Raw genomic sequence first — 27,793 nt, 5'->3', positions numbered from 1 at the left:
TCATTGGTTACACAGAATATTACAGGGCTGTACATATGTGGAACAGCCACCACACCCTGTGTCGCTGAGCTCAGACACAGCAGAAAGGCTAAAAACTCATTTTATACCATTAAAAACTGTGAGCTAGGCCATAGCATCTTGCTTTTTATGATTCAGTAAGAAGCGTAAGAAACATTGCTGCAGCAGTAAGTGCAAGCCAGTTGTGACATAATTCACAGGCATGGCACTTGATACTTACTCGCTCTGAGCCATTCGTGTCAGCAGCATTAAGCACACAGCGCCTCCTATGCCGGGTGTATCTCATTGTGTACAACCGACCTGCACCACCCTTCCCGTTTCAGGTGTTTAATGCTTCATGATGCAGGCTCCTGCTACAGCTGCAGCTCCAGAAACACTAACAATACCTTTGCTGATTTACCACCTCATGCTAACCTAGAGAAGAAAAGAGAGCATGCTTGGCTTCCCATACTTGATTTTATGTTCTCATCGTTGGCCACGTCACTGCAACAAGCTCCCTGTAGAACACTGGCCACTACCCCAGCTTTTTTCGACAGCCACCTGTAGCCCACAGGATGCCACAGAGTTCTGTGCCCTGCAGCACCCATGCAGTAGAAGGGTCACTGTTTTCTTCAGTTAGGGTTGAAGACCTGCGTTGCACAAACAACGGAAAAACAGAACCGCTTGCTCAGTTTATATTTTCAGGGGCAAAAAGCAACGTTTCCAAATACCAGAGCTGCTTCAAGTTACTGCTTCAGGGGGGAAAAAAAAGCAAGGTCCCTCCAACACTTAAACCAAGTGGCTCACTGCAGCCTTTATTAGAATAGTTACAACTAAAAGAAACATGGCACTTGCATTTTTCACAGTGGGATAAGCACCATAGGAAGAAATGGGCTACAAAGCTATAGCAATACAGTGGAAAACCAAATAACATTAAATAAACCAAAACCCCAGCTTGCTGCAGACGTGACAGTTTCTTCTACGTGGAAACCACAGCTTTCAGCGCAGCAGAGTGCAATGCAGGGGCAGCAACAGCATCATCCTATGCTCAGAGGACAGGCGGACTCTCACGCCAAACACAGTATCGCCTAATTGTGTCCTAAGCCGGAGTGAAAACAAGAGGTGTGGCTGTGAAGGCAGGCCATTCACTCAGTTCTCAGCCCTGCTCAGCTCGCTTCCTCCAGCACAGCAGGCGACTGCCTCCCCTCAGGCCACGGCGGCACAGTCACTGAGCCATCTGAGCCTCCATCGCCTGCGCTGTCCACTCCGGGGCTGTCTGACTGATCTTCTCCAGCAGGTTGTTAACCTGGAAACACAGTGACTGGATCTGCTTGTCCCACGTTGGCAGAGCTTCGCGAGCTGCAGAAGGGAACCATACAAAACCAAGTCAGTCCTGGTAATTCCCCGTCTGTTCAACTGCAACCTCCTCCTGCGGCACCGCCCTCACCTACCTCAAAGCCTTCCTTGCAGCTACATTGTGCTCGCTTCTGTATCAAAAGCTACAATGATTTTGGCTGTCTGTTACAAGCCTAACTCCTGCCTTGCAAAGGAAAAGTGAGCAGAGAACTTCCTGCTGAACATGTTCCTACAAAGAGACTGACAGAATCCATTGGCACTTTCCTGTAGGTAAGAGAATGTGTAACTGTGTAACAGGGATGGGTGAAGTGTGGTTCTCTGCTAGGGCAAGCTCTGCTACCTCCTGGCCATAGCGAGACACAGCGAGCTCACTTCCGACAAACTAATTTTCTTGTATTGTCAGACAGCAGCTTGAGAAAAGGTGATTCTGAATGATGCCAACGAAAATCCTGTACTCCAACTTACTCTCAAAATGAACAATTCCATCAATCTGATCAATGAATCCATTCATGCGGCCCTCAGTTATCATCTGAGAAGCTATCTTCTCTGCCTGAAATGATAGAGAGAGAAATGTGTTAGGTAGCTGCTCTGTTCTGGAAGACATGAAAAATGAATACGGTTCTGACAATTCTTGTAGGTTTTCCATCATCTCTATACATGGGGGAGGAGGACACTGTACAGAAAGTGTCCAATCACACAGACTACACACTATAAGCAACATCAAACTTGGCTATTGTCTATTCCATATTCTGCACCTTTTCTCACAAAGTATGCTAAATAATTAATTTTTTCATATGTCTAGTATTGAATATTTAATGATTTCCTATTCCTTAACTATTTATTCTATTATTTACTAGAGTTATTCTTGTCATGTCTCTGAGGTAGCTTGTTGCTTTTTGTTTGTTTTTTTAATAAAAGAAAAAAGGTGTAGAAAAAACAATACCTTAGCTGCAGGGATCTCTAGTAATGCTCCAAGCTCTTCGAAAGTAATGTTGTTGTAAAGTTTGCTTGCAGATAGCAAATTGTGTTCTATAACAGCTCTGTCCAGGATACTGGAACCTTAAGGGTCGAATGAGACAACAGTTAAATGAGTATGAATCAAGTATTTGGTTTGTATTTTAAAACAGATGGAAAGTGTTGTGTTTTTTTTTTTTTTTTTTGAAGGTTGCATGTGCAGAACATTCAAGTGTCTCTCTTTGCCTTGCATCAGCATATGCCACCAAAAAAGAAAGAGTAATGGATTCCATGTGGTTAATTTTTTGAGACAGGCAGCTTTAACCCTTTTAGTTAAATTTCTAGAATAATGAAATGGAGATATTCCTTTTGCTACAAGACCCAGCATCAAAGCTGAGGGATGGTTGCCCAATGGTAACAAAATTATTTCCACCCCCCTCTCCCCCCCCCATCCTTAGCAGCACTTAGAGGCTTCATCTAAGCCCCTGAGATGAGAAACCCTCATCCTGTTTGTCTGCTCTTGATTTAACTGACTCATTTGCCCCGTAACATACAGCCAAAGATAGGCATCTTTTTCATTATCAACTAACCTGTATTCTTCAACTTAAAAGATAAACAGTACAGGTCATGGACAAAGAACAGATTGACCTGAGGAAGACTGCAGCTTACTTGTAGGAAGTCCCTTTAAGTAGTTCTCAACTCTGATATTAGAACAGAACTGTTTTTCTGTCCTTTTTTACTTTTTGTAAATTTACATTTTGTGTATTTTTGCGTTGTTTACTAGGCAGGCTTGCCAGTTGAAGAGGTATTTCACTTCATTGTTCTCATTCAGGAAACTGAGACCGACCTATTTAGAATTCTGCTGAAGTCATTACTTTGCACAGTTTATCACTGTTCAGAAGTTCCAGGAAGAATAAAGGTATTAAGGTGTCAGTGTGACAGATCAGAAAACAATTCTGAGACCACGTGAAGTCCCCATCACCCCACCACAATCTGTCAACAGTCAGGAAGAAGTTCAAATGCAGACTTTTCATGACCTAGAACAATTTCCAGCGGTCCTAGCTCATGCAAGTCACATTTCTAAGCATCCTATCCACTATCAGAACAGGAGACGCACAAAAGGACAAACTCATGTAGAGTGAGGCAAGAGTCAAGGCTAAAACTACTGGGAGAGTGTGTTAGTGAAAAGGACTTGAAATGGACAGAAAAATTAGCTTTTTAGAACTAAGTTTCTAGAAGAGAATTTCAAAATCTTAATAGCCAATGGCAAAAAGTGAGACTAAGAAGCTTTACTCTACAGCTGTGCTCATGAGGGTAACAATCCAGGAAATAACAATCACAAACAATACTGTGTTCTTTTCTATCACACTTAGAGACTGCAACAGGCAATGCTAGATGAACAAGCAGCATTAGGATGCGTCAGAGAAATGCTTACCATCGGCTGTAGTTGCCTTCTGATGAGGCATTAGCATAGCTGCAAACTCCTGCAGTTGGTTTCCACGTATAATTCGGTCAAGATACATTTTCTCCAAGATCCCATAGGCTGCAAGCTGCTGGCATCTTTCATCCTTGAAAAGCGTAGCAAGCATGCGAGAACGCTGCTGTCCTAGGAGAGTCAAGAAGAATGCTCAAACTGCCACCACAGAATTCAGAATTTACAAGTAAACAACAAAAAAGTTGTCTTTTTCAATAGAGATAATTAACCGCCAAAGCTCCAGCAGAGAAGACTCGGCTGCTTTCAGTTCCAGCATGCTGTTTGACACTTATTTTTGCATCTTTAGGCAAGATGGCACCTTATCACTGGCAAAAGTGCAAGTACTCCCACTCCGAGTTAAAAGAATGCCAGGAGATAATTGACGGTGTTCACAATTCTGGATTCCTCCATCAGTCCCCATATATAATGCGCATGCTGACTCGCTTCAGGAATATGCGACGTGTGCATGGGATCTCCAGCACAAAAACAAAACATGCATTTTACCTGCTGATGCTAGAATAGTACAATGCAAAGCATGCTTCAGTGCCTCCAGTCGCTCACTTTCGTGGACTATGCTCTTATAGGACAGCTCATTGTATCTTTGGGCAGCCTCAATAAACTTCCTTCTGTAATCAAGAACCCGAGCGTAGCAAACCTAGAAAGAAAATACATCTGAGTAACAGAAAACTAACACGGGGCAGTTAGTTTTACATAGCGTAATTTGCATTTGCTGTAATTCCTGCATTATCAATTGTCAGCTCCCATAAACATTGCTTTAATGAATCATCAGCAAATCTGTGTCTTGAAATGCTTAGCTTAGGTGAGGCCTTGACAAGCCAAGTAACACGGCAGATGACTGAAAAGGCCTTTTCCAGTGCTGTTCACATGCTAAACTCTGCGCATGTCTAAAAACAAAGCAAGTGAAATACTGTACAGCTGATAGTTACCTAAGCTTTCCCTTCACTAGTGACATTAACAGCTAGCACTCAGATAGTCAATCCTGTTTTTCACGTGTTTGCTTTTCTCTCAAAAGCTGTATCAGCACCTGATATTTCTTTACACTTTCTGCTATTCTAATCATTATATTTCCCACCCAATATGCACTTTAAAAGGTAACATGAAATGTGTGTAGGGAAAAAGGGAAAAACAAACTAAAATCTCTCTAAATTGCAACTCTTGTCACATCTGCTGTGTTGAAGAACTTCACAAGGCCCCTTTTAAACCACTTGATTGGTACTGTCACATTAGACCAATCACTGTCAATCAGTTACTAAAATTTCATTTGGGAAATTAGTGTCCAAACTCTAAACACAGTAAATTGTTCAATAAGCAAAAAGGTAAATTAATTGACTGCTTTGGACTGAAAGCTATTTTCACAGATGGTACTTGCTATTTATTTACTGCTGGGGGGGAAAAAAACATCAACTGTTTCCAATATTGGATGTAATTTTGTTTCCCCTTAGACTTACAAAGGTAGAGGACAATATTATCAAGTAAAACTCAGTTATTCTGAGCCACTAGAGCTGGCACATAAGCAATCTTTATGGGGTTCTCTCGAAATTTTAAGGAATTGGCTACCTAACTATTGCTAAGATGGAGCTCTCCTGTTCCCAAGGTCATTTAGAAGCTTTTCCTTTTGTCTCTTTTTGTGAAAGTTTGTGTGGCACTGTCTAATAACCATCTACGTGTAGAAGCATTTCCCTTTAGACAGAGAACTCAATAAAGTTATACAACCTTATAATGGATTTGCAGTTGCTCATTAGTTGATTCATTCTGAAGCAGGGAAGCTCGATTAATATAAGCTTCTGCTTGAACTGGGTCATCATCTTCCAGATACAGCCTGGCAATTTTCAGGTAGGTCTCCAGTTTATAATCTACATTGTACTGTCTGCAGCAAAACAGAAAAGAGTGCTCAGAGACGCCCCGCTACTACCTCTGTTCTTTCCTGTTCTAAAGACATATTATGCTTCTTAAGCACTTGGCAGCTTCTGCTTCACCCTGCTTTCATCTTCCCTAAATCCAGAATTAGTGCCCTCCATTCAGAGTACAGAAATCTGAGATGAAACCTAACTTAAATCTGGCTCCTACAAACACCAAAAGAAATGGGTTTCTAATGGGGTGAAAACTTGCCACGTACAAGGAGCCACTTGGAGGTGGAAGGCAAATTTGCAGTGGAACAAATAGGAGCTGAATGGGTAAAACCTACTGCAACTCCTCCTACATACAAATTGAGAAAGAACAGAAAGGACAGCCAAGAAAAACAACAGTAAGGGTTTTACACTTGGAAAAAAAAAGCTAATATCAAATTTCAAATTATGTCTTCATTTTGAACTGTAGAAGCCAATGTTTCTAAGAACTTGCACAGACAATGTCAACATCCAATAAATAATGAAACACTTCCAGAGCAGTGTTTTGACAGACAAGAATGGTTACTGCAAGCAACAGCCATCAAGCTACACTTGCATCATCTAGAAAGTACTTTAGCCTAAACTACCTAAACTCCAAGAGAATATGCAACCCCAGAATTCCCACTCACTGGTACAGTTCACTAAGCAGTGAGAAAGTATACTATACAAGGTAGAACAACGTCTAGCATGGTACTTACTTTTGCCCCGTTTCCAAAGGGATTCCCACCAACACTTGTGCTGCATTCCTCCAGTCTTCTTCTTTCTCATAGATGGATGCGAGATGTTGCCTTATTGAAGCAACCTAGGCAATAATAAAAGCCACTAGCAAACGGTGTAACAGTTGAATGGTTTGGAGTTAACATTCATAGTCCTTTTCCTTGTTTGTACATTCCTCTCCACCTCTCAATACCACAGCAACCTGCGCAGATACAACTCTTCTGACATGAAGGTTTTCAATTCCCCCACCAAGTCCTTAAGACCGTACGGTTTAAATATGAGTGCTGATTTGAAGCATTTCCTAATAACCTTGCAACTAGATAAAGGGAGTCGGTGTTCAGGGAATAGTAAGTAGTTATCTCTTACCAAACTTTTAAAGATGAAACAAGGTTTTTGACAACTAGAACACCAAGATTCATAATGCATTTCTTGCAGTTACACCTCATATCAGGCTGGAGAGATACAAATGAGGTGAGCTATGATTAGATCCTAGCTCTGAAGCTTCAACTTTGTAGAGCAGCTGTCAGCAGGTAAACTCTAAGTGGTAGAATCAGGGTTCTATAAAAACGTTAAAAAAAGACATCTCATGTCGAGGATGTAATTTATGCATAATCATTGTAACATATGGGAAAGTATGGCAGTGCTAGGTTAAAGGCTGGACTAGATGATCTTAGAGGCCTTTTCCACCCTAAATGATTCTACAAAAGCGAGTTCAGTTAAGATATAGAGCAAAAGCTGCTTAACGAGGGTAAAGGCAAAAAGACAAATATAAGTCATGACAAACTGCCTTTTCTCCTCTAATATTAGATCGCACAAGCTTTTCACATAAGCATCTTCTGCAAGATTTCTCAGACAATGGTGAATAATTGTGGAAGAAAATTAATAGAAAGGAAAAAGATGCGGCACATTCAGCGGGTAACTGCAGAATGGGAATTTCAAGAATATTTTTTCCCCCAATAAAGTGATTTTGGCTTAAATATAAGCATACGTATCTACAAATATGTTTTGTTGTTGTTGTTTTTTATTATTATTATTTAAACAACAGCTGCTTGTCAAAATGATTTAGTCCTTCCATCACCGGCCTGTCCCCGGGTTGGGTACAATGCAATACAATGAGTACCAGTCAGTCTCAGGACAGTGCCTCCAGTTGCTCAAGCACTGTTTCACTGTAAGACGACATTTTCTGGCAACAGAAGAGTTATATGCCCGGTTATATATCCTGATAAGACACAATGTCGGTATTCTCTGCATGGTTCTAAATACTCCCTGCATTTATCTCCTTTCACACGTATAGGAATGAAAAATGGACTCGAAGTAGGAATGTCTGTTCTGACCAGTATTTTTAAAGACTTAAAAATAGTCAGAAGTTGAGAGGAAAAAAAGCCTGCAAACCAAAACCCATTGTCACTGGATTTCTCACCTGCTCTTCAAACGAAATAACTCTAGGTTGTATCTTCTCCAAGGTGAAGTGGTATATGTCTTTGGCTGTGCTGTCAGGAAGACTTGGAAGATGGGTACAGAAATCTGTCAGCAGCTGACGTGAGATCACTAGACTGACATTTTCGTTCACCACTGGTTCAGAAATGCATGGAAGAAAAACATAAGATGGACACAACGCTTGTTAGTGCCTTCATTGTAAGCAATCCCTAGCCTTTCAATCATTTACTTTAGCCTTTCAATCATTTACTTATTTATTAAAGTAATTCAAAATTTTACATCTGTGTATCAGTGAAGCAGTGTTTGTTCTAAAGATGAATTTTATTCCTTCAGCAACACTAGAGGTCAGAGTTCTAACACCTAACAGATAACAAACAACCTGTTTCTCACTCTGATTTATAGTTTTTAAAAACAATTAATTCAGACTCGTTGTTCTCAATAGGACATTAGAAATATCTTGGACAAAATAAATCCTTCGGCTAAATTGCACTACGTTTATTCACAATTTTTAAAAAAATACAACAGGTATAATTTAGAGGTAATCAACAGGCCAAGTATCCAATACAACACAAAAACACCTAGCCATTTCTTCTGATTGCTTTCCAAGCTAATTTGAGACTGAAGAAGGAGTTTGTTAGTTAAAAGACTGCTAAACATCCAGTATCCATTTTAGCATTCAGAGCTTACTTGGATTTTACCTTCAGACACTGTTGGACTTCAGACAGGTTGGAAAGTTGTACTAACTTAGAAATCTTACATCTTTCCTCAACTTTTGAACATGGTGCTGATGGTTCCTTTCCTAATCATTTTTAAGTTCCAATAGGACCAAGAAATAATGTCTTCATGTAACCTCTTGGAGACGTAACAAACGTGATCCCATGTATGTCTGGCTTTCACTCAGTTTGCAATCAATTACACCAAAAGCACTTACTTGCTTCCACAAAAGCTTTCAAAGCTTCAAGTTGTTCTACACCCACCAGCTGAATTGCTTTTTCCAATATTTGACGATATCTGTCCACAGGAGAAAAATAAAAAACATCTGAGATAACATTTTCACTCACCGCTTCCACTGCTCTGCTTATTTTCTACCTGAGCCTTCCTCCTGCTTTTATTCTCTCTACCTGTGAGGTGGATATTTTCCAAAGCATTGACATTCAGGTGCCAGGCACATTCACCTGAAATTGATATCTGACTCCTACCGAAACCCAAGCCAAAAGCGTCAATAATGTAGCCAATCATCTTCTTATCTCTTATTATTTGTGCAATTAAGGTGTGTGGTTTTTTTTAGTTTATTTATATATCCCTACAATAGTGCAGTTTTCCTTTGCCAAAAAGAGGTGGTACAGAATAAGTAACGAAAATTGTAACCCTTGTGGAATAACATTACTTATATTAGACAAAGGTTTAAACTGCCACATTCAGTGAAAATGAGAAACTGTGGTGGAATTTGGAAGTTAGTAGCAGGTTCTGGTCCTCTGAGGCAAATGCACGCAGAAGATATGCGCTTTTAAGTGTTAAGTTTTTTGTTTTCATGGTTCGAAAGGCCAGTGCAACTCTGGGCTTTAACCTGAGGACATCTACTACTCAAGAGAGGCAAAAAATATCTGAAATGTAAAAATGTTTGAAGTGTTTTCGTCAAGAGACAGCTTAGATATTATTGGGTATTTTGAAGAAAACATGGTATTTTTTTAAAACATGAAGCTCCAAAAGAGAAAGAAGAAAGAATTCCTCCAGGAAAGAAAGAGGTAGTCAGGGAGTGAAAAAATTTTACTCTAACTGATCAGCTTCACAGCCTACCCTCAAGGAAAAGAAAAAAATCCACGTGAAAAATCACATAGTGAGTAGCGAGGTGCAGCACCCAAAACACGCGCGTAAATTAAAGGAGAAAAGGGGAAAAATAAATAATATATAAAAAAAAGAAATAGAATAAATAAATAAATAATAAAATAAAGTAAAATAAAATAAAATGAAGGCTTACCGGCGTCCCGAAGGACCCGGCCCTGAACTTGCCGCGCGGCCCCAACAGGCCGCCCACACTATGGCAGCACGGAGCCTCAGTCAAAAATGAAAAACAAGAAGAAAACGACCAAACCCTGAGGTAAGACCCCCCTTTTTTCCCCTTCTTTTTCCTCACTAACCGCGGCCGCAGGGCCCCAGCCGCCACCCCGCCCCGCTCCCGGGGCGCCCCTCCACAGGAGCAACCTCTCCCTCGGCGTCCCCGCTGGGGGACCCGGCCCCCGGCACTCACTTGCCCGCCAGGTCCTTGTGGGAGCCGCTTGAGTTCATGAGCTGCGCCAGCTCCTGCCGCGCCGCCGCCGCCATCTTGTAGCCCCGCCGCCCTCCTCCTCCTACCTCCTCCTCCTCCTCCCCGCGCCCATGGAGCCCCGCGGCCGGGGGCGGGAGCGCGGCGGCGCCGGTTGCCAGGGCGGCGCGGCGGAGTATTATGGGATGCGGCGGGGGAACGGCGCGGGGCGCGTGATTTTGAACAAACGCGGCCGCGGCGGGCGGGCGGGCGCCGCCGGGCGCCGCGGCGGGGGGAGCGGGGCGGCGGCGGCGGCGGGGGACGGCGGAGCGGAACGGAGCAAGAGGAGGAGGAGGAGGAAGAAGAAGGGCAGCGGCCGCCCGGTGAGCGCGGGGGGCGGGAAGGCAGAGCCCTGTGGCGGCGGAGCGCTGACAGCCGGCGGCAGGGCGCAGGCTCGGCCCCCGGGGGCTCCTCCGCCGGTGCGGGGCGCTCCGTGAGGGGCTGCGGGGAGGGGGAGGCCCCCCCCGGGGCCGGGGCAGGTGCGGCGGGGCCGGGCGGAAAATGGCGGAGCTTTCGAAACGGGGCCGGCGGCTCCCGGCCACCCCCGCGCCGCCGAGGTGAGGCCCCGGGCCGGGAGGGGGGGGGGGGGCAGCCGTTGGTGGCCGTTAGGGGCTCGCGGCGGTGGGTCGCGGCTCCTCAGGCGGCCCCGGGAGGCTGCAGGGCCCCGGCCGGGCCGGCGGGGAGGAGCCGGTGCCCGCCCGGTGCCTCCCGGGGCCCGGCCTTTGTCTGAGGGGGGCCGAGGCGCTGAAGGGCCGGGGGCGGACTCCGGGGGGGCCGGGGGTGGTCTCTAGGGGGCGAGGAGCAGCACAACATCGGGCTGGGGGTGGTAAAAACCCGGTGCCTCGGGCTGTCCCCTCACCCTGCTTTGGGGGCACAGCGGGGGCAGCCCCAGGCGGCTGCTAGCTCCAATGCCTCCTCCGTGGCAGGGATCTTCCGTGGAGGGACCCCCCCAACAAAACGCAGCAGCCTGTCGTTCCCCAAAACACCCGCTCCGGCAAGGAGAAGCTGCTGAGTGCGTGCCCCGTGCGGATGTGCGTTGGGCGACGGAGCGGAGATGGGAGCCGGCGCTGTGCTGTGGGCGAAGCGCTCCTCAGGGCTGCCGGGGACACTGCTGGAGAGGGCAGCCCAGGCAGCTTCACGGCTTAAAAACGTCCTTCGTGCTTCCTGTAGTGCTATCGGTTTCAGAAGTTGGTTATGCAAGGCTAATTGTTGAGATTACGTATCAAGAACTATCTAGTGTTGTTTGTTTTGCTTACACTTGTGTGCGCGTTCAAGCCCTGACAGCCTGTTATTGAACACTGAGCGGTTCAGCTTGGTTTCTTAGAAAAAGCAGTCACTGGTTTCGGGTTGAGGATCTGCTAACCACAGGTCAGCTGGAAGTGTGACGATGGACAGTGCTGGAGGATTCCGGCCTCAGAGATGCTGACACCTCACGTGTAGAGCTATCACCTTCTTTTAGGTTTTGGAAAGCGCTCAGTCTAAGCCCCTTGGTTTCATTTCCTTTATGCTTGTTTCAAAAATATTTTATGGGAGACGTAGCAAGGCACGCTACAGAGGGTTGTTGAGCTCTGCTTCTGCAACAAACTGTGTTTTTTTTTATGTCACTTGCTTCTGTTTGTGCTCTGTTCCCTTCCTATACTATAGAGGTGGTCCTTTCCTACTTCAGATGTGCTTAAAAATTCTTTCTAATGTCCTAAAGAATCTGTATATTGCAGTGGTGGAATTCATTACAAATGCCCAGGAGAGAATCTCCTGTTTTTTTTTCTTAGCTGCAGGACCTCCCAGAGAGAAGCAGAAAAAGGTCTCTAAAAGGTTTGCTCCTAGGGCTTGTGTTTTAGCAGGCCTTGCTCTTTAGTAGCTTGGATTACTCTGCTACTTAGAAAACCTGCAAAGCAGCATGGGGTTCCCAGGACAGCCTACAACTGGGCTGGCTAGCTTTATAATGTTAGAAAACAGAAACGTTTGTCTTACATGGGAAAAAAGAAGACATCCAGAATAACCCCTCGACTGGCAGTGAGACGCATAGCTATGCAGCACGACAGGTCCACATTTCTGATGTTCCAGACCCGGGTACAGACTGGCGGCTCCTCAGCTCCTCCATGTGTGTCACTGCCCTTTGCAAGCTGTACTTCTGCTCTCAAAGACGTTCCCACCCTGGTCAGAGCTCCACCCCTACTTCTGGGCCATGTTCTGATCCATACTACGAGTTCCAGGTGCATACACAGCCCCCCGGTCTGTTTATCCCCTGCTTGTTTCTGTTCTTCCTTGAGGTAACTGCAGTGTACTATGGACACATGAAGCCTTTCTGAAGAAGGTTTTGCAAGTCTCTTTAGATGAATCTGATGTTCTTGGGATAAGTCATCTTCTGGTTTTCCTGGGTTCTCTTGTTTTGATATTAGTTTTACCAAAAAAAAATCCCAGCTGTCTCATGACTGTCTATATAATTTAATCTGCTCTTTTCACCCCCATCTCACTTTTATTTCTCTTAAATGAAACAAGAGACCAAATCTGAAAAGCAGTAAAAGCTTTCTGTTAGAAAACATAGTTAATTGTAAATATTGCAGTGTCTGGGCAGAGATTTCCTGCCAGCTTTCATAGTTTTGCATTTGTGTTTTACCTTTTTTTTCTATATATTACTCTCCCATTTCTTTAGGAGGCTTGGAACACATCCCTATGCATGTTCACAGCACTGCTTGCTGCTGATGGCTCAGCTTCTCCCTCTCGGTTCATTCCTCTTGCATGCTTTCCCTTTCTCTTATGCCGCAGAAGCATTTAGGCAGCTACACGTAGACCACACACTGAAAGGCTGATTTGCGTGAATCCCGACCTGGGCTTGGTTGGAAGCTGGAGCAAATGTGGGCCAGGCAGCCTGTCACAGTGTATGGCCTGCCACCACGGAAGGACTTGGTTGCGGTGCCCACTCCTGCTGCTCTTGCTTGCTTGGAGCTGACTTTTTTGCTGCAAGGTGGCGCCGAGCTGAAGCATCCCCGTCTCCAGGCACAAGCTGTGCAGGGAGTATCAATGCCAAGCTGGGAGGGGCAAGGAGGAAGGGGGATTGCTGGGCTTCCCTGGGACCCCAGCCCGGCTGGGTCATGTGCTTGGGCGAAGTTTCTTGCTGTGCCTCTGGCACTCACAGCTTCTGAGCTGACCTGTCCCATACACTGACCTGGCCGGATCCGTTTGTGGCTCTGGGGAGTGGGGTCCTGCTGGGTTAGCATGTGGCAACGGCTTCGCCAGAGGCCTGTTGGACCCCAGCATCAGCAGTTGGAGAAAGGAAGGCTGCGACAGCCTCGGGTTGGGTTTGGAAGGCTGGATCTAACCCAGCTCCGTTCCTTGATCTGTTCCGTCCCTGCAGCTACGAGGGAGCGTGTTGGGAGGGAAGTGGATGGGCAGATGCCAAAGGAGGACAGGAGAGCTTGAGTAGTAGTGACGGCGTGGGGACTTGGAATATAACCAAGCAATGCTGATGGTGACATGCCACACAGTGATCAAATTTGCAAAAGATGATATTTGAAATAACCATGAAAAGATATTCCTATGTTTTGCATTATTAATGTAATAGAAATAGAAGCAGGTGCTTAGTAGACAATTGCCAGTTTGTTGACAAATAAGGGTTTTTTTGCTACTGGTGTTCCTTTTAAAATCATAATGGAAGCCGACATGACCCACAACTTGCCAAGGGAAGAAGGATCTCCTCGTGATTGCTGAGTGGGCAAGTGGATTTAATTTTTTCCTCCAGCCCTTCTTAAGAAAATGGCTAGCACCTCTTGAGAGGGACATGAGCCTAATCTTTCCCCCCATTAAAAATGAATGAGCCAGCATAGTTGAACTGTGCAGTGTAAAGCTGTCGCATGCCATGGGCTCGAGGTGGGTGACTTCCAAGGTGTACAAGTTGCCGCGAGGGGCACCTTGTCCGCAGTGGGACTGCACAGGGCACCGTGGCAGGTGTGGCGCGCGGCAGACCATGCAGTCTGGGAAGGGGCTGCTGCGCCTCGAGTGAATTACGGTTGCCTTGGGAACCTTTATTTTGAATTTTGTGCCTATAGCCGGATGAATTTATGGCGAAGAACATGAAATGTCTCCTTAGATATAACACCTGATTTTTTTTTCTTGGTGTTCCTTGCAGCTGATGAAAAAAAAACCTGCTACTTACCCACATTATGTAATAAGCATTTGGTAAGGAGCAAGGTGGTTTTTTTGTACAATAATTTGCATTGGCATGGTATTTGATAAATCTAGAACTGTGTTCCTCTGGGAAGGATGCAGACCAATTCCCTCTATCTTGTCTTCTGTAGACAGTGGCAAAGAGAATGGAAATTATTTTATCTGTTCCACATGGGTACTTTTTTTTTTTTACCATGTCATCACGATTTGTTTTTGCTTTGCTGTTACGTATACAAACATACTGAGTTTGCAGGCTTAGATTAGTAATTTTCTCTCTTGTCTTTGTTAATTTTAGCTTTCTTAGGAATGCTGTTTTTGAGACATGTATTTTTAAGGCCATCTCCAGTCCAGTAAGCTGAAACAAAAGACCCTCTGTTGAAAAAAAAATAAAAATGCAGTGCTGGGTGATTTTGTAGTTCTCTGCTTTACAACAAAACAAACCCTGCAATTTTGAAGACAAAACGTGAAGCAGAAAAGGGAGTAAGGAAACGGGGAATGCATAAAATGAATGAGGCTCCTTTGCCCGTTGTTGAAACAGTGGCAGAATAGAGGGGTTGCAAATAATTGGGCAAATTGTGTAGTACCCTGAGATTGCCTACACGCAGTCATGGTCTTAAATGTGATGATATAGTACTGGACAAATCTTGGCTATACATATGCTTCCCTGAAAGCTTTGCTGGCAAACGAGAGGAAAGATTTTGACTGTCAAGAGTCTGTTTAGAAGTGCGTTTTCCCTCTTTTTGCACCATTGAACTTTGTGAGTTTTGGTGACCTGGAACAGTTGATGTGTGCTGTACATAGTGGGCAAAAAGAGATGCAAGAATACAGCAAACAAGAAAGTGAGTTGGCATGTTCTTTGTCTTGCTTTGTTGTATAAAATGACCTGATAAAATGGTTTCTCTAAGATTTTTTTGCTGTTGAAAGCACCTTACACCAGCGAGTGACCTTGTCGTCTCCTCCTGACCTGTGGCTTGTTTCTGCGTTGCATGGGCTGCTATTCTGTGTCCCTGGCACTAGCCAGAAGGCGGCAATCTGTGGGAACTACAAGCCTTGGATTTTTATACTGTTAATTCCAGCTTTTCTTGAACTAAGGTTCTTCTGTTTGCTGGGGTAATGTCCGGAACTTTAAACAAAGTAGCAGCGTTTTGGGTTTTTTGTCTCCTGCACAGAATGGGTTGGTGCTGGTGCTGCGAACTGCCTGCAGCGCTGGCACTAAGGAGGCTGGAGTCGGTTTAACATCTACAGGAGGGAGGAAAGGTTATTACTCGAGTTGCCTGTGAAAAAAAATTACCTGTTGTATATGAGGTATGGGCTCTACTGGGGAGAAGCAGAAAACGGAAAGGAGGGAGGCTACAGGGGTATTTTTACCTCGTCTATTGGAACAACTGGCAAAAAACAAGAGCTGTGTGACTACACACAATCTCGTCTTGCCGTCGCTTACAGTCTGTTGTTGCAGCCAGGCATTGGCGTTGTGGACCTTGGTTTGAGGCAGAGCTGTTGCAGAGTCCAACCTGCGCTGGGCTCTGGCGGGACATCGCAGGGCGCCGGCTTCTTCTGGGCACCTCGGGCATCTTTATCGCGGACGGTGGCGCAGCACAGCAAGGCCACCCCGTGGGACGGTTTGTTGGTGCAGTGCTGAGTCACGGCACACAACCTGCCGCAGCGGGCTCCTTGTGCGCAGCCAGCTCTGTGTCTTGCCCCGTGTGACAGTGCTCATCTCCGACTGCAAAAGCAGGAACCAGCAGCTTGCAAAAGCTTCTCTACTACGTGGGTTTCATACAGATACTTGAGAAAACTTAGCAGTTGGTGTTTGTGTTATACGTATAGAAGTTCTGGGACCTTTTGTGATGCCATCTTCAGGCATGTGAGAAGCTTGCATTGGAAGTGGCCCATGTAGTTCTGGAGAAGAAACCAAGATTTCGCTAAAATTCTCATTTCACCTATTGGATTGGTATTTTGTCTCAAAATCTTGATGTGATTAAGACTGGCACAAAAGCCAGTCAGATACTGTACAATTCTGGTTATTCAAATAAGTTTCTTTCAAAAGCAATTTGGAGGTCTTTTATCTAGAGATTGAAGTGGGAGGGAGGGGTAACGGTGTTTTTGGCACCAAGACCTAGTCATGGTTTGCCTGCAGGCAAGCTATTTATCTTCAGCTCAGTCCTGTGAGCGAGTATACTTCTGTACTTGTGAAGTTGTCATGCTTAGTCCTGTGGCAGCTGCTGAGATCTGCAGGTAGGTGTGTGGGTTTGGGGCAAATTATTGCCAGAAAAGACTCAAATGATTGCATAGGACACGTAAGGAATAAAGTTTTTAGTACAAAATGCTTCATTGTGCTGTGTTGTAGAGTATTTCTGGAAGTGAAATCAGCATTACACGTGGTTTAATTTGGGTTAGAATAAACAGTGTAGCGTACTTAGCCTTCTGACTGGGCAAAGGTGCTCAAGTACGCGTGTGATGTACTGCCTCATCGTCACTCTTCCCCGTTCGCAAAGCCTCAGTGAAGTTGGTGGTTTCCAGTGCTGTTGTGATGAACGTTTGCACGTACGTACAGTGCTAACATGAACTCGTGCAGGAACTGTTGGCAACAGGTCTGCCCCGCAAAGGTGCTCAGCGTGATAACACCTCTTATGAGTCTGTGGGGAACTCGCTATCGAGCCTTGAACGGCAGCTTCTACGCTCCTCGTTTTGCTGCATGTTTGGGGCGATAGCGCTGTGGGGTCTGAATTCTGCCATAGCCTGAACTTGGAAAGCAAGACCAATTTCCAACTATATTTAACAGACTGAGAAGAAGCACTTTTCTCAAATCTGCGTTTCTGGGGCCTATAGATTTCACCTCTCTGGTAGTTTTCCAGTCGAGCTAAGTTCACTATGGACATAGTCATTTTGACGTCAGATTGTTCATGCTTTACTTTTGGAGTCCTAAATACTCACAAAACTCAAGTATGTTCATGTTAGTTTCAGGGTATTTCTTTTGGTCTCACCACAAAGTTTGCATGGAACCTAAGGTTAGAAATGCTTCGTTAAATGTACAGACCGGAAACAGACTGTTCATGGCAGCAACACCTTTGGAACGTATTTAGTGATCGTAAGAACACCTGTGAAGTTCTGTTTCTCTGAATTGGTGCTATTGTGTGTCATGAAAACGAGGGCTATGGTGTGCAAGCCAATGGAGGGGTAAAGGGAAGTGTTCTGATTTTTGGTTTCCATTTTATTTTTAGTTTGCATTGAAGCTCTGCTTGAAAGTAGAATGTTGTTTCCCATTACAGAAAGCAAACTGAACTGCTCTGAACTGTTGTGCTGCAATAAATGTTAGAAGTGCCCCATTCTTTCCTCCAGGGTTGCAGTAAGCAGCTGGCTAAACAGGCAGGGTTGAGCCTTATCATGCTGAAGCAACCTACCCAGTGGTTCACTTCTAAGAGGAAAGGAGGGCGTACAGATCCGTACGGAACCTACTTCAGTGGTCGATCCCATTTACACTTCTGTTTGTCGGTAATGGGAGCATGAAGAGCTGTCCTAATTATTTCATTCTCTGTTTGAGCCTTCTTAACATGGACATGCCACTCAGCTGTCAAATAAGCACGTATCAGTATTGTTCTGCAACATGGGGCCCTGTCGCGTTCGCAGGGTTCACATAACAGGAACGGCTTTGCTCCCGAGCATGCCCCGGACTTGCCGTAGCCGCGGCGAGGGTGAGCCCCTTACGGGCACTGAGCCCTTCTTGAGGAGCGGCTTTCTCGTCAGCTGGTCCGTGATCGTCCTCAGAACCGGGCAGGAGTGCATGTCTTACACTTGCAGTGAGCCACCAACAGCCAACGCTGGAAGTGTGGACCGAGGGGAACAAACTATTTGTGTATGCAAATTGGAAATGCAGATTGGGCACGAGATGCAGACTAGTGTTAGTAAAACGGCCTAGATTTTGGCCACCTTCTTAATGGATGTGTAACTAGCGTGTGGGCCATGCCTAGGAAAGTAGCGTAACCTGTAAGTGGCTGGGTTTTCTGGTTAGGATTAACTCAGGAGAGAAGAGTCTGGCATGGCTTTTTCAGTAATGCTGCGTAATACCTCTTTGTAATCAGCCACGGCTAGTGCCTTCTTCTTTGCTTGTCTGGTTTCATAACTGAAGGAGCATTTGGGCCATACAATGCTTTCTTCTTGTGGTGAAAAGGGGCTGTCCAATGCAGGTGAGGTACCTGAGGGTTTTGAGGTGACGGTCGTTTAGAAAGCACGTGTGTACATGTAATGTAAGTCAGGCGCTGACAACCTATGTGACATACTGTTTTCATCAAAAACTTGGCTGTGGCTTTTTCCCCTTTCTTTCTAGCTTCTGTTTCACATGAAAGGGTTTCTGACTCATGGGGATTTTTGGTCATGTACGATGTCGAAGGTCTTTGTTAGTTTTGTTGTGAAAATTGCTTTTGTGCTCTGTGTGTGTGTAATCTAATTTCTGCGGTAGCTCGCTGTGATGCCTTGTGTGGGAGAACTCAGTCTGATGTGGAGAAAACAGCTACAGGTCGCAGGACAGCTGAGCCCATCAGCCTGTTTGCATCGGAGCGGTTGTGGAGAAGGAAAGGGGAGTGGTCATGTTGCGTGTGTCGCTTCTGAAGCTGTGGGTACCGTCAGATCAAGGCTTTCTAGTAAAGGCAGTGTATTTCATCTGTCTTGATAAAACATTCCTGTTTCAAGGCAAATAGAAGATGAATTTTACTCAACTTCAAGCAAAGAGATTTGTGTTGTTGATTGTGTTTTTGTGCTCTTTTTTAAGCAAGTCTCTGCAAAACAGTTTCTGTTCCTTGGTGTGCTTTTTGGCTTGCTGTTCTTTATCTGTCCCTGTCACTCTTTTTATATGTCAGTGACCACAGCATGGAGAGCTTACTTCCACAGTTGAAGTGCAAGATGCTTGTTTTCTGCCTCCGTGCCACGTGCTGGAAGTTGAGGAAGGGGAGTGGGAGCAGGTGGAGGAATGGCTTCTGCATTTTTCCCACTGAGGGGTACTTGGATCTCTTTTTTTGTGGCAGCTTCCAACTAGTCAATGCCGAGTAATTTTACACTGCTTAATCTCTAGGTATTAAGGCAAAAAAATACGCTCAGCTCGGCAGCCTTGTGGAACTTCAAGATTGCTGCTATTGAAAAGTGTGCGTGAGCAAAAGCTGAAAAATTGAGAAGCGTTTAAGCACCTAAATTTTAATTGCATGTGGCTGGAAGTATCTCACATTTCCCAAGTGAATAACTTAAAAATTGTGAACCGTAATCATCAAGGATTCATTCTGTATTTCCACTGCTTCCTCCTGCTCTTGCCTCTGTTCGATTAAGTGGATGTAGAAATAGATTAAGTTATTATTTCTTTTAACTCTTAATAGATCAGCATACTAGGAATATACTGATTTTAATATTGTAACTTTATACAAATCCTGCGAGGGTTTGGAGTTGTAAAATCCTGAAATATGAGGTGCAGCCCGCAGACAGTTCCCCTGTTGCACCTCTATTTGGCAGAGAAGCGTTGGTGTTGCCGCATTCCTTTGCAGAGGCCAAGCACTCAAAATGTTATCCCTTTGGTATCAGCCAGCCCTCAGTAGGAAGGTAACAATCTTTTGTGAACTTTACAGACCTTTGGAAAAGCCGTGGCGGTGCCAAGGGGCTGCGGAGACGCTTGTAACTCTGCCACTGCACGGATTCAGAGCAGTTTATTTTCTGGTTCAGGACCTTCTAAGCTGTATCCTGTTTTTCACCCCTAAGCTGTTTTTCACCCCTCAGGAAGAAACTTGCAATAATGTACGGTCATATTGGCATCTGCTCGTGGTGAGTGATGCATAAGGTAGTTTTATAGCAGTTAGTTGTACAGATGGTACACGTCCCCATGCCGTTTGTCCCTTGGATGATTGTACCGGTGGTCACCTCATCAGGGTAGGACTTCACTCGGGTGTTTCATCGTTCCTCCTCTTGGAAGGCTTTTGCAGTCCATAGCTCAAGAACCCGAAGGTATTTGCCCTTGCTGGCTCCAAACAGCGCTGCACCTCAGCACACAGCTCTGCTCCACCTTCAGGTGGCTGCTGTGCCTGGCAGGGGTGCTCGCCTGCCATTTGGTTCGCTTCGTGGGCAGCAGATCTGGAGACCCCAGAGCCATCCCTGCCACCAGGGATGGCTCTGACGTGATGCCTTCATGAAGCTTTTAGGTTAGGGCTTCACTTTCCACTTCCAGGCGGGTGCTTGTGCACAGGGCATTGCTGCAGCTGCACCCCGGACATCCTGGTCTCTCAGCCTTCCTGTCAGAGCATTTATTTTTCCCCCGGACAGTTCTCCTCGCAGTGCAGAGCCCTCGCTGCTGGCTGTGCAGACTGGGAGCTCAGCTGTTCTGACCCAGCTGGCGCTGCTGGAGGGGCAATGAGCTGTGCCTGCATACTGGGGCACACGGGCATTACGCTGCCTTCTTGCCGACTGCTTTCCACACCACTGTTTAACTCTGCCCATTGTTTTGATGTGTTTTTTTCCTGTTTAACACGATAGATCTGCATGTTTTCACTGTTTTACTCTGCCCATTGTTTTGATATGTTTTTTTTTCCTGTTTGACGTGATAGATCTGCATGTTTTCACAACAAAGGTGTAATAATAGCACTCAATACTTAACACGGTTACTTTCCTGAAGATTGTGCATTGGCATACTGGCAAAGAAAAGGAGAAAACAGATCGAAGTTCACAGGTACCTGTCAGAACCCTTATTTCCATTCTGCATTTTGCCGATGTCATCACGTGTTGATCTTCCTACTTAGAAATCTCTTTTAACCTTCACAAAGTTATATTGATAGGAACGTGGTGATTGTTTTTTTAATAAGACCTTTTAGAAACAAATACAGCATTCAGGAGTATTGGAGTGTGAGGTCGGGCAACAGCAAGGTTCAAGTTGTTCTCTGTTTTCTTTCCTGTGAATATCAGGTGTAGGTCTGTGCTGTCAGACAGACGGGCAGGGGTGGGCCACTCGAGCTGGTCTTCGGTCCCTGCTGCCCTCCTAACTGCTGTCTGCTCTCTCAGTAGAAGGTGACAGAAAGTAATTCGATGAAGTCATTGCTGCCAAACCTTGCTGATGATGAACTTTAGTCCCTATTTTTTCTCTATTTATTTACTTTACTATTTTTGGTGCATATTTAGCTAATTTCATGTCCTGAGCTGTACTGGGGTAGAGTCTTCTATTAAAGCAGTCTTCTTTACATAACTTTCTAGGAGAGCTTTTAATTTGTTGCATGACCATTGTTCTGTGGCCTGAAATGATCTGTTTGTGAAACTGACCATACAGTCTTGGGGGAGTTCTTCAATCTGATGGTGTGCTTACCCACTTCTTTGGTGTAGGTTTTCGTTTGGTTGTCAGCTGCAAACAACTAAATGCTTACTGATGCGTCCTTTTTGGAGGTGTAGGCACAGCTCTGGCGAGGCCAAGTGATTCCAAGTGTAGTTGATGAAGCCAAAGAAACTTCGAAATTCAGTGAAAATAGCAGTGTATTTTCTCTGTGCTTACTTGAAGGTCTCAGATCCGTTAGAATGTTAAGAGTTTGGTGACCTTTTATTATTGGAAAACATTTCAGTGGAGGAGCTGAAAAAATGGAAACAGTATGTTTGCTATAAAAACATTTGCAAAAGTAAACAGCTGAGTGGTTGAGAAATCCTGGGTAAATACCTAAAAATACGATGTGCTTGGATGTTGAAGTGGCTTTTGATGACAGCAACTTCTTATGCAGGTAGGACAAGATTTTCGTCATTTCATTTTGTGCATCTATTTTAGTTCTGTCTAATAAACAAAGAAATCAAACAAGCGAGGTACGTTTGTGTTTTCTTTTTTTTGCTGTTTTTGATGACATGAGCCTAAATACAGTAATGAAAGCCATCTGTAAAGCGGTAAGACCTCATACCTCAAGAATCTTGCAGTGTTAATGGCTGTAAACTGTTATTCCAACCACATGTAATGTTTCTTTTCTTTTAACTTACAGGTCTTAATGCCTGACTTGAAGCAATGTATTTCTTTTCCCTCTGCATTTTGATATGCGGGAGGTTAGAACTCAGAGTTCTGTTTAAAATCCTGACTCTGTTGCATTTTCATTTCATTTTTTTCAAAGAGATAGAGGTATTTAGCAACTGTCTACTGGTTTGTAGCATAACCAAATGGTAAGAATAAAGAATATTAATAAGTTCCTTTTGAACTGTATAACTGTTTAAATACATATAAGCAGTGTGTTCTGCTTATACCGCTAAAATATACTAAGAATGGCCTTTCTTCTAGGGAATAGCACTTAGAAATGCAACTTAAAGCAATATTGTTTGAAATAATTTGTCGTTATCGAATTGGTTTTTCTGCTTTACATGATGCCCTCCTTCTCAAACATGGAAGCAATCGTTACTTGGATTGCAGTTGACCCTAAGAGCCTAACTTGTGGATCCCAGCCCTTGGTTCCTTCTCGGACAGCAGAAGCAGTGATGGGTTTTTGTGCAGATGAGCTCCAAGCGGTACAGCTTAAGGCACAAGCCTTAAGTTGTTGGACACAACACAGCTGTCCTGGGCGCAGGTCGAGCCACAGGGTCGGTCTTTGTTACCACAGCGGTGGGGCTGCGTTTTCAGCAGCATGGTTCCTGACTTACATGGTTCCTGACTTATGAATGTCACTGAAGCACAAGGAACTCAGTCAGCTTTTCCTAGGAAGAAGGAAGCTGGATTTGTGGGTATCTTCTCCTCGTGCGCATATCACGGGCACTTGAGGGTGTGTGGAGTACGTATATCCGTGCTGTGTAGTCACCCATGCAGTGCCCGAGCGTGCTGAGGGGTCAGCAAATGGAGGAAAAGCTTCATTGAGGTGCTGTGTGCAGCCTCTGGCACGGATGCGGTTTCAGTGGCCACGGTGGATGCAGCTGCTCCCGGCACTGTCCTTAAGGTTTCTCAAGTGGGAACTGACTCGGGCTCTGAAACTAACTGTGGATTTGTTATCTGAGTTGGTCCTTTCATTAATCCACGCAAAAAAATCCTGATAGCATTCAGACAGGGTAGTAATTGTTTGGCTTTTAGGAAGCGTTTTGAGTTGGGGCTCTGTGTTATCTTGCAAGTATAAGAAGAAAAACTGAGTTGCATTTCTCCGTGCCAGCAGAGAGGAATGGACGTTCACCTTGGAAGGGCAGGGCTTTAGCTTGCTCCTGCGGCTGGCTTCTGGGGTAAATACAGCCCCTTACCGGGCAGCTGTTTGTTTGACTGACGTTTCTGAAATGAGGATTTAGACAAGGGTGAACCCCATTACTTCAGCTCTGGGAATCAAGTCGCTGAGGCAAGATACCTTGCTAGTAGATGTTGACGTGTGTGACAAAAGTCATCATTGTCTATTGGATTTGCAAAGCTTTTTACCTCCTGCTTTATATCTCAGTAAGCTTAAATCTCTGCGAACAACATACCGTATCTTGGGGGGAACACTTTCTCTAGGCATACAAAATTGTCAAGAGTGGACTGGTAATCAACAGGAAGTTGACGCCTTTATTTGACTTTAATGGATCGTGTTGAAGAGCTTTGATGTAAATTCTTGTTGTAATTAAATTCAGCTAAATGGGTTAGTTGTCAAGAATTTCTGCTACTATATTTTCTTTTTTTGGTGATGTCATTCATAAAGCTTTGCAAAATGTCTATTTTCTGGAAACCACTCACTTCTCTTTTTTTTTTTTCTCCTATTATTGCAGTACCTGCTCTAGTCACCACTGCCAAAACTGCTACAATGGAGGTGGTTTCAGCAGAAGTGAACAGCTTGCTCCCTGAGGAAATAATGGACACCGGGATAACGCTGGTGGAAGATGACGGCATCGAGGCGGTTATTGTGTCATCACCGATGGGAGATTCTATTCCAATGGAAACAGAACTGGAAGAAATAGTGAACATAAGTTCCACTGGTGACTCTTCAACTACGACTACAGCCCCAGTCACCGCAGAACCGGTTACTGCGCCCAGTAATCACTCAGGCGATGCGGCGGTGAACACCGCAACTGCCAAAACGGAGGGAAACTCGATAGTAAAGCCTGCCTTTCAAAGTGGCCTCCATAAACTTGGTGCTCAGACCCCGGTCACTATCTCAGCCAATCAGATTTTTTTGAACAAGACTGCCGACCTTAAAATAGGCAATCAGAGTATTAAACCAGACGGGCAAAAGCTCATCGTAACAACTTTGGGCAAGTCTGGCCAACCCATTGTTTTAGCATTACCCCACAGCCAGCTCCCGCAGGCGCAGAAGGCTGCATCCCAAGGCCAAGCCGGAGACTCGAAGGTACAAGGCCAGCAGATCAAAGTTGTTATCGGAGGCCGGTCAGAAGTGAAACCTGTTGTTGGTGTCTCAGCTTTGACGCAAGGAAGTCAGCTGATAAATACTGCCGCCCAGCCTTCTGTTTTGCAGACCCAGCAATTAAAAACAGTACAGGTAAAGTGAGTTGTACTGATGAAACCTCTTTAAAACAATTCTGTTGGTGCAACTGTTGTCTACTTCCTTCGCTGACTGGCGCGCGGTTGCTTTCAGCCTTCGCATTCATTCCTTGTATAAAAGCACAGTGCTGCTCTTGGCCTGCTTTTTCATCTGTGTAGGCATTTACAGCCTTAATGTCTTCTACCTCTAGCTACTGTCTAGGAATTTAGGGTTTGCCTCAGAGAAAGTGAGCTGTCAAAATTCATTAAAGAGAGTTTTCCCATTATTTTCATTTGATAAAAATAAATTCTACATGCTTTCAGAAGACTGAATTGAACTCTTTATGCCTGCCATTTCTTTATTCAGAATGTGCACGGCTTTCCTCTTTTATGATCAAGTAGCTTCTGCCTCTTACATTGAGCTTGTTATAAATAAAGTCTCCAAAGAACCGTACAGTATTTGAGAAGTAACAGAAAGGTACATCTCGTCTGCCTCAAATCTGCTTAAGCTTATCAATAGATATTGATCAACTAGACAGGATTGTAAGCTGGATGTCTCTAAGCGCTGTTTCCCAACTCAGGCATGGATCTGGAGATAACTGAAAACAGAGAGAATCTGATGGGATCTGAAAAGGTGTTGTAAAGACACAAGTTATTAATGAAGGGGCCTGATTTTCATCTGATGTGTGGCAGAACTAAATGTGAGCAACTTCTTTCTAGATGACAGTGAAGAAAAACTAGAACTCAGTGCAGGTTATGATGGAAAATGATTATTGAAATTAGTGAAATGAGAAAGGAAACTGAAGGTACACAAATGAAAACAATTTTCCTGCACTTGAAGTTTTTCAAGTAACTTTTCATGCTACTTTTAAGCATGCCATGAGCGCTGGTAAGTTCCCCAGCTAGCATTTCGTGGTAAGCGCACATAGGCAGCTGTCCAGGTAGTTCGTTTTAAATCAGCAGATGATCCCTGCACCGGTATCTGCTTTCCCCTCCTTTGTTGCTGTGTCATATCTCCAGACAAAAATGTTTAATAGTTATGACCATTTTCAATATGTCCATGCACTATATGTGGCTCCTGTTTTTGTGCCTTCCATTGTTAATGATACAGTTGTCATTACAGTTTTCAAAAAAGCTATGTCACCACAGGAACGTGTAAGAGTGGATCATTTCCAACTGGCTTCAGTTACTGCCAACTAGCACATAAATGAAACAGTATAATAGTAAGAAAATAACTGCAATGAGCTTTTGCTTCCATGAGATTACCTGTGCCATCAGTGACTGAGAAACTGACTCAGTGATTGATACCTGTTTGTCAGGAGGAATTCTACAGGTTCCTTAATATAACCCATTATAAATGGGCTTGCATCCCTTTGTTAATCCATTGAATTGCAGTTGGGTTGAATTTGTTTGTTATGGTCTTTCTATTAAATCTTTGCTTCCTTTTGCAAAATGGAATGAATCGTTAATGCCTGATATTCCTTTTCTTTTTTCCCCTATAAGGAGATGAGGAAGTAGAAATGAAAAGCAAGAAAGCAGAGTTCAGTTTGTTAAAAGTGACCGATACTGCAGGAAAGAACTACATGTGCAACTCCTAGACAGTACGTCTCCCTGCAGGAAATTACTTAATTATCAAAAGGATATATGAGGCTGGGTGAGAGATTCACGATCTTACTCTATCGTAGATGACAGGGGAGGTAACCCACTCTTAGAAAATGATGTCATGTGTTAACCCCATGATCCTGACGAGCCTCTCAACCTTTCAGTGCCTTCTTGGCACCTCCTGAGTGGAAAAGGAAGCAGTGAATGCTTCCCTGCTTCCCAAGGGTCTTGTGTAACTTAACTCATGTGAAGCGGTTGTTTCAGATGCAAGGCAGCACAGCAGTTTGACTTTGTGCTGAAAAAAAGAATTGATAAAAGGTGAGGCTTAGGTGGCTACGAGCTCTGTACAGTTCTCCTTACATTATCAATGTTGTAGGGGCTTTGCAGGTCAAAAATAAAATCCTTTTGTCTTACTGGAATTTAATTGTGACGCTTGAGATCTCAGCACTTGAGAAAAGGCAGAATTGATAGAGTTCTGCAAAACGTGCCTTGGAATCCTGCTCCCTCTCTGACTGCGATGTTAGAGGTATGAAGCTGTGGGGTGTAAAATACGGCGGGACCTCGGGCTTCTTCTGTAGTAAGAGGTTTATTGCTCTCCCTTCTGTAGACCTTCTGTAGATCTGGACAGTTTGTCATGATATAGTAGAAACCACTGCCCTGCACGTGTGGACAAACCAATTTGGCCAGCACAGGTTTTCAGCCTGGGACTCTGCTTGCATGCAGGCTTAAAAAGCATGATGTGCTGGTGTACTACCTGGCGCTTGTGTGAGAAGCAGAGGTCCAGACCCATCGCCACTGCTGCGACTGAGCTGCTCCAACCTGAACTTGTCTCGATGTGGTAGCTGGCTCCGCATTTCAGTGGTTACATCTATGTGTCTGTAGCTACTGTGGCAAGACAACTGCCGCACCATCAGTGTGGCTTTGTCTCACTGTGGGAAAATAACCTCGCGCACTCCCGAAGCCCACAGCAAATCTCTGCTCCTGACTCAGGGTCCTTATTATCTTCTCTCAAGTAGGCTGTTGTCTTCTATTTCCAGACTCTGTGATTCTTTTCCTATTATGCCAAGTAAAAATTACATAGGGTGTGGCTGCATTGAGGAGCTCCCATGAGGTCATCTAGGGAGTGGATTTATACTGTGTTAGCTCCTTTGTGGTAAGTGGCTGTGGCTGTTCCTAGCCCGCAGTAAATTCAAGGTATGCGAGTGCCTTTTTCTGTAATATCACGTTGCTTGACAGTTGAAGGCAGGCCGGTCATGGAAGCACACTTGTTCATCTTGTTTAGTGGGAAGAGCTTAGGGAGACACAAATTAACCCTTGAAATAAAGATGCTTGCACATTAAGCTTTTCCTTTCTGCAGGGGGAAGAAGGCTGCTGTGTGCTTCTTAAATTAATAATTTTCTTAGAGAAGAGCTCTTTGCCCTATGAAATACTTCTGCAGTCTAATTCAAAGCAAATTTCTGAGAGCGTGCTTAGCT

At 44.6% G+C, this 27,793-nt stretch overlaps 2 protein-coding genes across 5 annotated transcripts in view; one reads left to right on the top strand and one right to left on the bottom strand.

Moving 5' to 3' along the window:
- Positions 1–786: 786 nt before the first annotated feature.
- Positions 787–10,234, bottom strand: COPS4 (COP9 signalosome subunit 4). Its single transcript, XM_035550538.1, has 10 exons — positions 10,091–10,234; positions 8,774–8,853; positions 7,826–7,977; positions 6,387–6,490; positions 5,516–5,669; positions 4,286–4,436; positions 3,743–3,913; positions 2,297–2,412; positions 1,819–1,903; positions 787–1,356 (listed from the first exon to the last, which is right to left on the bottom strand). Exons 1-10 carry the CDS (start codon positions 10,162–10,164, stop codon positions 1,223–1,225), a joined length of 1,221 nt encoding a protein of 406 aa, XP_035406431.1. The 5' UTR covers positions 10,165–10,234; the 3' UTR covers positions 787–1,222.
- Positions 10,235–10,397: 163 nt separating this feature from the next.
- Positions 10,398–27,793, top strand: part of LIN54 (lin-54 DREAM MuvB core complex component) — a 38,418-nt gene continuing 21,022 nt past the window's right edge. For 3 of the 4 annotated variants that reach the window (XM_050710567.1, XM_050710566.1, XM_050710565.1), the window contains exons 1-2: positions 10,398–10,467; positions 24,008–24,735. In XM_050710567.1, coding sequence (XP_050566524.1) covers positions 24,043–24,735 — 693 coding nt within the window. In that variant the 5' untranslated portion in view covers positions 10,398–10,467; positions 24,008–24,042. Of the gene's footprint in view, positions 10,468–10,642; positions 10,702–24,007; positions 24,736–27,793 lie in introns of those variants that run through there. The other variant, XM_035553119.2, reaches the window with a different exon arrangement.

The sequence above is a fragment of the Cygnus atratus genome, chromosome 4 (assembly GCF_013377495.2).
Source record: "Cygnus atratus isolate AKBS03 ecotype Queensland, Australia chromosome 4, CAtr_DNAZoo_HiC_assembly, whole genome shotgun sequence".
Taxonomy (NCBI): domain Eukaryota; kingdom Metazoa; phylum Chordata; class Aves; order Anseriformes; family Anatidae; genus Cygnus; species Cygnus atratus.
The sequence above is the reverse complement of the archived record's forward strand: the minus strand, read 5'-3'. Positions and strand labels throughout refer to the sequence as shown.

Coding starts and splice junctions, on each gene's coding strand:
- COPS4 (XM_035550538.1), bottom strand. CDS start 10,164: ATGGCGGCGGCGGCGCGGCAGGAGCTGGCGCAGCTCATGAACTCAAGC. Junction 2,413..3,742: donor GAAGGCAACTACAGCCGATG/GTAAGCATTTCT, acceptor TCGACCCTTAAG/GTTCCAGTATCCTGGACAGA. Junction 1,357..1,818: donor TGGAATTGTTCATTTTGAGA/GTAAGTTGGAGT, acceptor TCCCTTCTGCAG/CTCGCGAAGCTCTGCCAACG.